Below are 10,332 nucleotides of genomic sequence, written 5' to 3'. Positions count from 1 at the left end.
AAGTCCATAGAGAATAGGAGCCCCCGATGGCACAGTGGGTTAAAGCACTGAGCCTCTGAACTTGTTGACCGAAAGGTCGCAGGTTCAAATCTGAGGAGCGGCGTGAGCTCCCTCTGTTGGCCCCAGCTTCTGCCAACCTAGCACTTTGAAAACATGCAAATGTGAATAGATCAATAGGTACCATTCCAGTGGTAAGGTAACGGCATTCCATGCAGTCATGCTGGCCACATGACCTTGGAGGTGTCTATGGACAATGCCGGCTCTTTGGCTTAGAAATGGTGATGAGCACCAACACCCACAGTCGGACACAACTGGACTTAATGCCAGGGAAAAACCTTTAGCTTTACCTAGAGAATGAGAGCCTAGTCATAAGTCTCTGTGCCTAACATTTTGACTTGTTTTCAAAGCCATACGACCTCTAATTTGGAAGGGAATAATGACCACCACTGATACTATAAGAATTTTTCCAATCCCTTTTGACAGCCATCCTAGTTACCGTAATATTTGTTGCTAACTCTTGTGATTCCAAATTCCAGTTTTGCAATGCATTGTGTCAGGAAAAGCTTTATTTTGTCTGTCCTGATTTCCCCAGCATTCAGCTCTAGGGGGTGACCTGAGGTTGTGCAGTGGATGACCTGAGGATGACTTTGTCTATTTTTTCCATGCCGTGAATAATGCATACTTTCAAACTGTCCTGATTGATCTGGTGCAGTCCTCATTAATTCCATGTCATTCCATTTTTCAGTTGCTTTTAAATGTCCCTGCCCCCCCCCCCCCCCACACACACATATTCCTGCATTGTCCTTGCTTTATGTCCATTGATTTTAAGGTGAGTTCAAATATAGTTTGCACTCAGTCAATTCAAGAGTTGAAAGAGGAAAGGAAGGAGTGCAGTCTTGCCCTTCCCAAAACCCTCAGGAAAAAGCAAACAGCTGTGTGTTCTTTCATAACTTTTGCAGTCAAGAACCGGAGCCTGCTGTGTCCCACTTTTCATCATGTTGGAAGGTAGAATAATGGATACTGTTCCATTATTTGGGTGGACTCCAAAGGGGGCCTAGACAAAGAAGGATAGCCCATTTTGCCAGGGAGTGGGGGAGGGAAATTGAAGGAGGGAAACCATTTCCCCCATTTTTGTTGGTTATTTCTCCTCCCCATTTCCCATATCATAAACTAGGGTTGTGTACGATGGGGACATGGGTGGGGGAAATAATAGGAAAACAGAGAAATGGTTTTCCTTCTTCAACCCACCCTCCACGCCCCTAAAATAGACTATCCTTCTCTTTCTAGTGCCCCTTAGTGGCTTCCACCCAGATAATGGAACAGTACTGAATAATGTTATATTTGCTGCTGCTGCTAACTACCATCAAGGAGACATCAAGCTATAGCAACCCTCTGAATGAGTTGCTTCTAAATTACCCTGTCATCAATTACTCTGCCCAAGTCTTTCAAACTCAAGGCTGTGGCTTCTTTGATTGAGGATATCCATCTGGAATATGGTTTTCCTTTTCCCCTCCACTTTATCAAGTGTTGTCTTTTCTAATGACCCATGTCCTCTCATGATATGGCCAAGCTTAATCACATTGGCTTTCAGGGAAAGTGCATGCTGGATCTGGTCTGGGACTCAGTTACTGCATTTGCCTTTTTAGCTGCCCATGGTACTATCCATAGAACTCTTCTCCAGCATTACATCTCAAATCAGTATTTTTCCCCCCTATCAGTTTTATTCACTGTCCAGCTTTTGTAACCGTACATAGAAATTGGAAAATCAATGGCATGACCATCCTGGCTTTTGTATTTAATGATGCATCTTTACACTTCAGGATCTTGTCTAGTTCATTCAAAGCGGCCCTTCCAAATCCTAATCTTCTGATTTCTTCACTGCAGTCTCTATTCTGAGTAATGACTCAGTCAAGGTACAACAAATCTTTCCCTATCTCACTGTCTTCATTGACGGCTTTAGAGCTTACAGTTCTGCAAATTACCTAAGGTCAACTTTGTTTGCACTTTCTTCTTTGATTTTCTGTAGTATTCTTCCAAGTATTTGCTATTTTCTGCTGATAGTATGGCATCATCTAAGTATCTTAAATTGTTGATGTTCTGTCCTTTGATTTTCACACCTCATTTCTCAGAGTCTAATTCAATTCTGTGTATGATACCGTCAATGTACAAGTTAAACAAGGTGATAAATTGCAGCCTTGCCTGACCCTCTTGCAAATATGTCTTTCCATATTTTGTTCTAATTGCGGTCTCTTAAGTACAGATTATGCTTCAAGACAATGAATTGTTATAGCATAACTATTTCTTTAAGATGATCTAAATTTTTCATGATCCACAGAAACAAAATCTATGCAATAACCTATAGAGCTCCCCCTTTATATATCTTTGCCATATTTCCCGCATCATATTTCCCTGGAAGATAAACTCTTTCAAATTTGTATCCCTTCCTGGCAAAAGCATGTACCTGATCATTTTAGTTCCCCTTCTGCATCTTTTCCAGCACCACAGTATCTGTAGTGAAGTCGTTAGTTCAAAATGTTTAATGATAAATGTTATAATTTTCAAAAATAGTTTGTGTAAATGTTTTCTCTGAATGAGCAGGGATCAGATTTCTGTAAAAGTACAGGTACACGTTTTTATAAAAAGACAGATGGAAGCTTTTTTAGGTTGACATTTCCAACAGAGTGGTATCATTTCAAAGAAAAGCAAGTCTCCTTGCATTGGAGATACTGGTTTTAAAAAAATAATAGAAATGTGTGCAAATCAAATTGATCAATCAACCCATAGACACTCAATTAATTAATTAATTAATTAATTACACTTCCCTTACCTATATAACCGATATGGATAACTGTGTGTTGGAACAGAAGGGAAGAATGAACCCAATATACATAAATATATCCTGATGGATAGGAGTTTTGCTTACCTCTGGACTTTCTGTTGGGGAAATGTGCTACAAGAAAAAACTACCTTTACATAAAATTCTGAAAAAAATTGTAAGGCTTACACAGGCATCATGTCAGTGCCTTATGCCAGTATGATAGTCCATTACACCACAGAGTAGTGCAAAGAGGTGGTGGGACAATGGCAGAAAATACCAGGGGTGAAAGGTACTCTGCAAGTTCCTAAGAGGGTTAGGAATTAAAGAGGCAGATTTCTCTCTTGATAGAATTGACTTTCATCACCATTCCCCCTTTGTCACAGTGCCCAAAGTCACTGTCAAAGTATCATCACCAATATCTACATCAGGGGTAGGTAAAGTTCAGCTTGCAGGCCATTTCTGTGCCTCCAGAACATCTCAGGGTCCAGATTAGTTACTTTTGCCCCAAAACGTCATCTAGAGAACATGGGCATTTTTGTTATATTCCTCGCCACTATTTTTTGGCCTTCTCCTAAGCTTAAAATTGATAAATGTCATTGCAAAAATGCTCCTAAACTCCTGTACCCCTATCATTACACTAGCCAATAGGGATTCAACATACATGACTTCATATCATCACTGTTTAGAAAAGTTTCCTTTCTGAACTACAACTCAGAGAATTTCCCAATGTTAGAGAATCCTGGGAAATAACATCCAAAAGAGTAAAGGGTATATACTATGCAGAAGATTTAGATGGTGACAACATTCTCTCCAACTATCTCAATTTGGTAGGGATGGTCCTGTTTAATCTTCTGCCATCCTACTTTTTGCATGCTTTTGAAATGTTCCAGTTTCTCTGTCCTTCTCTCACTTTGTCTCCAACTCACTTCTATTGCTGTACACCAAGGGCAAAGTGCAAAAATAGTTTGTACTCAATTAACTCAGCGTGGGAAAGAAGAAAGGAGGGGCAGAAATTTGCCCTTCCTAGTCAGCTCAGGAAAAAGCACACTGTTGCAGCTTCTCCCACCTTGCATGCATGGTCTTCTCATCTATAATATTTGTCATCTCTGATATTGGGTTATTGTGAGTTTTCTGGGCTGTATGGCCATGTTCCAGAAGCATTATCTCCTGACTTTTCACTCACATCTATGGCAGGCATCCGCAAAGGTTGTGAGGTCTGTTGGACATTCCAGAGATATAAATTCCACTTGCCTCTGAGGATGCCTGCCTTAGATGTGGGTGAAACATCAGGAGAGAATGCTTCTGGAACATGGCCATACAGCCCTGAAAACTCACAACAACCCAGTGATTCTGGCCACGAAAGCTTTCGACAGCAGTCTGATATTGCTTGTTTTTCGATTCATCTCTGAAATATTGCAGGGGGTGTGACAAGATTATCTGTTTTATGAGGCTAGCACAATTTGCAACAGGCCATTACCACCTTCACACTAGGCAACCATGGAGAGTGGCAATTTTAATTGATCCCATCCATAAAACTAGGCAGCCTGATGAAGTTGCAATTGCTCTCATCTGGAGACTGCAAAGAAGAGAGCACTAAGTCTCAGTCATACTTGCCATACCTGCTCTGCAATAATAGCTGGCTCACTTGTAGCAGATTGCAAATTCAACTGTGTAAGTGATTATGGGAGTGAGGCCTCTTGGAGGAAGGGGGTCTATTTTTCATCTCTTGCCAGGGACCCACAAAAGCAGATTTGACTCAAGAACAATTGCTTGTAATGTTTTGCTATGCTTTGACGAAGGCATGTGATCCAAATAAGCAGCTTTTCCTGAAAACACTCAAAATCCTTTCTGTCTACCTTTCAGAATTCAAAAACTGAATCGTGTCCAGGGGCAGGAATTTGACACATAGGGTTTTCTGAAAATTGTTTATCATATTTTGTTACAGTGATGAAAATGGTGTTGCAGGTAGAAAATTGAAAATAGTGACATTTTTCTCACCACTCAGAGAAGTGGCAGTAGTTCAATCTATGTACTGAAGTAGCAGGTGAAAATATTATGTCCCAGCATGGACAGATATTGAAAACCAGAAAATTATATTTGTAAAGACCTCACAACAGCAGAAGATGCCTACCATAGATGTTGGTGAAATGTTTGGAGTGCTTCTGAAACATGGCCATACAGCCCAGAAAACTCAAAGCAACCCAGTGATTCTGGTCATGAAAGCCTTCAACAACACATTTTTGTAAATATCCTTTGCACGCAAACAGGCAATCTTTTTGCTATTTTAATATATGGATTACTTTCCTGGGTAGTAAAAAAAAAATCAGTACTCGGATGTCCTAATTGGGATACAATCTGTACCACTGTAATTAAACTTGATCTTCCTAAGGCTGTCCTAGTCCACTTCCTATCATTTCTATACAAAATCCAGCTCTTGGTTTTCAGAATTGCCATTTTGGTTCTTGATCACAAAAAGGAGATAGAAATGGATTGCTGTCCTCAGTTGCAGATTGTTTTTTCCTAATGTCGTGGCATTAGGAAGGTTGAGAAACACTGATCTATGTCCTCAGTGAAGGTATGTAGGACTGGGACATTCGTAGAGAGACCAAGGTGCTTGTTTATAAAGCCAATGTCCTCCCAACCCTGCTATATGCCTGCAAAATGTGGGCTGTCTACAGACATCACACGCAACTCCTGGAATGATTCCATCAGCGTTGCCTCTGAAAAATCCTGGAAATCTCTTGGGAAGATAGGCGGACAAATGTCTGTGCGCTGGAAGAAGCAAAGACCACCAGCATTGAAGCAATGCTCCTCCACCATCAACTCCGCTGGACCAGCCACATTGTCCGAATGCCCGATCACCATCTCCCAAAGCAGTTACTCTACTCTGAACTCAAGAACAATAAATGTTATGTTGGTTGACAGGAAAAGAGATTTAAAGATGGGTTTAAAGCCAACCTTAAAAACCTTGACATAGACACTGAGAACTGGGAAGCCCTGACCCTTGAGCGCTCTAGCTGGAGGTCAGCTGTGACCAGTAGTGCTGCAGAATTTGAAGAGGCACAAATGAAGGGTGAAAGGGAGAAACATGCCAAGAGGAAGGTACGTCAAGCCAACCCTGACTGTACTGCCTTCCACCTGGAAACCGATCTCGTCACTGTGGAAGAACAGGGCTCCACAACTACCTACGGACCAACCGCCAAGATACCACATCTAGAAGACTATCATCCTCGAGCTACGAGGATAATAGTCTTCCAGATGTGGTATCTTGGTGGTTGGTAAGTAAATAAAAATCCACTTAAAATCCAGTTTCTGCCTCCTGCAGAATTCTGAGGTTTGTAGTTCAGGGAAGAACCTTTAACAGCCTCACTAAACTACAAACCCCAGAATTCTGCAGTAGGCAGAAACCGGATTTTCAGTGGATTTTTTTCTCTGATGTGATGAAGTAGTAGGTAGATAGGTATGGGGCAATGGTGCAGGAGGAGGCAGCTGAGTCTCAGTTCAGTTGCTTTCCCTATTCCCATCCCACCAACAAGTGGCGGAAACTGGGGACGTGGCCCGCAAAGACGTTCCAGTTCCAGACTTTACTAAGGACATGCTATCTCCCAGGTGAGCCACACAGAGTACAGGATGGGAGTGCTGCAAAGAGAAGCAAATAGTGGCAGCATCACGTAATCGAAGGGACGGGAAAGTCCACCTCCCCTACTTCACCCCCGGCCAGGTTTTGCCCCACCAACAAACTTCTCCTCTTTCCTTTCCTTTCCTTTCCTGGCCCCGCCCAATTCCTCCGGGATGGCCGCCCCCTCCCTCTCCTCTCTCCCAACCCCTCCATCCCAAATTGCTGCCGTCTGCTCCAGTCCCAGCGTTGCTTGGGCAGCCCTCGGTGCGCCGGGGGAGAGCTGTTCTCCGACCCACGAAGGCTTAGAGCTGGAGAGCCAGCCAGGCGCCCAACACGCATCTGGCAGGCACGTCGGAAGGCGAACGCTTTGCCCTGCAGCCAGAGAAGACTTCTGAGAGTTCGGAGGACGGAGGTGGACCCAAAAGGTCTCCAAGCTCAGGGGAGCAGGATCCCTCCAGCTCCGCTCTTTCCCACCAGCCTCCGTCGTAGGCACCTTGGAAGGCACCTTGGAAGGGCCATGGAAGGAAAAACTTTTGCACCTGTTTTGCCTTCTCTCGGAAGTCTCCTGGCACTGCCCATGGCATGATGCCTCCATTGCCACACCTTCATTTGGAAGCTCCAGATGTCCTTCTTGCACGGACCTTGTTCCCCTTCCAACTCCTCCCTAGATTTCTAGGTTTCTGGAGTGTCTGCTTCTTCCCTTGACTACCTTACCTATTACCTTCCTGATCATGGACCTGGAGGAAGGAGCCACTGTTGGCCTTGCCCTCAACTCAAGTCTTGCTCCCACCAGGAACATCGAGATCCTGTGCCCGGTCAACACAGACTTCACCCAGTGGTTCCTGCCTGCTTTTTACCTGGTGGTCTCCCTGATGGGGCTTTTGGGGAACGGAGTGGGCTTGTGGAACTTGTGTGCCACCTCGCGGAAGAGTGGCTGGAACGCCCTGGGGGTACTGGTGTGCAACTTAGGGGTGGCCGACTTGCTGTACGTGGTGACCCTGCCCTTCCTGGTGTCCTACTATCTCCAGGGTCGTGTGTGGGTCTTTGGCCCAGGCTGGTGCAGGTTGACCAGGCTCCTCTTCCACCTCAACCTCTATGCCAGCATTGGCTTTTTGACGTGTATCAGTGTCCACCGTTACTTGGGCATCGTCCACCCGCTGAAGATGCTGGGCAGGTGCCAGACACTCAGTCCTTCTGTTTCCCTCAGTGTCTTGGTTTGGGTTTGGGTTCTCATCCAGTTGGCTCCTGACTTCAGTTTCAGCAAAATGGACCGGGCTGGTGTGAGGTGCCATGACACGACGCACCATGAGAACCTAGACACGTACATGCCATATATCCTGACTATCACCATGACTGGATTTGCCATCCCTTTCCTTATTACCACTGGATGCTATTGTCATGTGGTGGTGGTCCTTCGGAGGAACCAAAATGTGGATCCCATCCTCAAGCGTAGGAGCATCACTTTGGTGGTGCTGGTGCTGGTGCTTTTCTCTGTTTGTTTCCTCCCTTATCATATCTTTCGGAACCTAAACTTGCAGTCCCGCAGGTGGCAACTCCAGGGCTCCTGCTCTCAGACTTTAAGGAACATCTATGTCTCCTACCAAGTGACCCGAGGCCTGGCCAGCCTCAATAGTGCCCTGAACCCTCTGCTGTACCTGATGGCCAGTGAGGACCTTGTGATGCGATTGACGGCTTTTGGCCATACTATTGGGCGGGCCTTGAGGTTTCTTTGGCCAAGTCAAGCCCAACGGCACTTGAGTCAAAAAAAATTAAGCATTATGGATGATGAGGAATGTGAGGAAGTATCAAATGGTCTTTGAGCTGATTGCTTCTTTTTCTTTTCTGGCTATGTGTTTGTATGGGCTTCCCAAGTCACTTGCTCCATTCATTTCAAAGGATTTTCTTGGCTAAGGAATATTCTGAGGTGGGTTGTTGTATGGTTGTTGTATGGCTGTGTTCCAGAAGCATTCTCTCCTGACGTCTCAGCTGCATCTATGGCAAGCATCCTCAGAGGTTGTAAGGTCTGTTGTAAACTAGGAAAATTGGGTTTATATATCTGTGGAATGTCCGGAGTGGGAGAAAGAACTCTTGTCTGTTGGAGGCAAGTGTGAGTATTGCCATTAATCACCTTGATTAGCATTGCAAAGCCTTGCAGCTTCAAGGCCTGGCTGATTCCTGCTGGGGGAATTGCTCTGTTTTCAGAGTTTTCCAGACATGAAACAATCCAGGCCAATTAACACCTCCCAACAAAGGATCTCCAGGCAGCAACCAGCCAGGTTTTGAGGCTAGAAGGCCATTAAATGCTAATCAAGGTGGCCAATTGCAACATTAACACTTGCCTCAAGCAGACAAGAGTCCTTTCTCCCACCCTGGACATACCACAGGTATAAACCTCACTTGCCTGGTTTGCAACTGACCTCACAACGTCCGAGGATGCCTGGCATTGATGTAGGCGAAATGTCAGGAGAGAATGCTTCTGGAACATGGCCATGCAGCCCAAAAACCTTACAACAACCCAGTGATTTCAGCGATGCAAGCCTTCAACAATACATATTCTGATATGGTTTGTCATTGTTTTCCTTTGTAATACAACACATGGTATTCCTTGGGGGTCCCCCCATTCAACCAAGCTTGACCCTACTTCCCTTCCAAGATCAGATGGGATCTTGTGCCTTCAGGGCATTTAGTATAGTCTTCTAATATATATCCATCTGCTCCCCTTCTTTGTAACATTTTCTTTCTCTCAGAGATTTGTAAAATTACTTTTGGGGAACACAATTCTCAGAATTTGCCCAGCCAGCACACTTACTAAGGGACTGTGGGTGTTGTCAACCAATCAATACTTTTTCCAACTTCTGCTTTCTCTTTGGTTTGAGGCAAATACTCTTGTTTAAGAAAGCTAAAAAGTGATGAGATGGAGTCATGTTTGCTGACTTGCTAAAGCAAGCCTTTGAAGCACTACGTAAATAATCAAAAGCTGTGAATAAAGACAACAGTGGGCTGAGCATGATACTAGTATATTGCCAGAAGGGAAGGGCTTATCAAAACATTATACTGCTAAGTTTGATAACACTCAACTGTTATACACTGTATTTACTCAGTTTGATAGCCCTGCACCTGTTTATTCATGATGTATCTTTTCCACATACTTGATAGCCTAACACCTGTTTGTTTCTTTGTAAGCCTGTTCATTGTGACTGGATTCTTGTACATTAGAGTCAATTGGATTGTTTTAGTAACCCAGTCCATGGAATTACAAATACAATAAATATATACATGTGTAATATCATTTTGTTGCATGTGGATGTGTATGAGAGAATGAGGCAGTGAGAATCAAAGCAAGATGGGCTATTTTGATGCCTTTCATAAGCAATCCTTTCTTTATCTGTAAATATTTCTATTTCTCCTTTCCAGAGATAGCAAGGCATTTAAAATGGCATTCAGTATTAGCTTAGGATTCGATCCTTTTCATGACTTTTTCTGCTTCCTTTCCTTTTAGACTATGGGTGCATCTGCACTGTAGAATTACTGCAGTTTGATAGCACTTTGACTGCTGTGGCTCAGTACTTTAGGATCCTGGGATTACAATTACACCATTAAAATACTGTACTTAGGATAGGAATGAGTGCTTGAGTGCCGTCAATTTGTCACAGACATTATAACTATCATCCAGGAAAGCTTTAACACTAAACAATTATAGCACTAAGGCTTCACTTTAATGCCGGACTCCTATGAAGTCTCAGGATGTGTGGTTTAGTGAGGCACTAGAGCTCTGTGACTCAGAATTTATGTATTACCCATTGAAACTCACAGTTGTAACCAACAGTCTGGGCAGGGTTGTTTCCTTCCATCAGAAATCTTTCTGCACTTAATGCCTTGTTTTATGTATCAGTTT

General features: G+C 43.7%; 1 protein-coding gene across 1 annotated transcript; it reads left to right on the top strand.

The window, feature by feature from the left end:
• The first annotated feature begins 6,658 nt into the window (after window positions 1-6,658).
• LOC132772595 (P2Y purinoceptor 1-like) lies at window positions 6,659-9,726 on the top strand. Its single transcript, XM_060771497.2, has one exon. The coding sequence runs from the start codon at window positions 7,169-7,171 to the stop codon at window positions 8,255-8,257; it is 1,089 nt and encodes a 362-aa protein (XP_060627480.2). The 5' UTR covers window positions 6,659-7,168; the 3' UTR covers window positions 8,258-9,726.
• The last annotated feature ends 606 nt before the right edge of the window (window positions 9,727-10,332 follow it).

Source organism: Anolis sagrei, chromosome 4 (assembly GCF_037176765.1).
Source record: "Anolis sagrei isolate rAnoSag1 chromosome 4, rAnoSag1.mat, whole genome shotgun sequence".
NCBI lineage: Eukaryota > Metazoa > Chordata > Lepidosauria > Squamata > Dactyloidae > Anolis > Anolis sagrei.
Note: the sequence above shows the minus strand (reverse complement) of the source record. Positions and strands in the feature narration are given on the sequence as shown.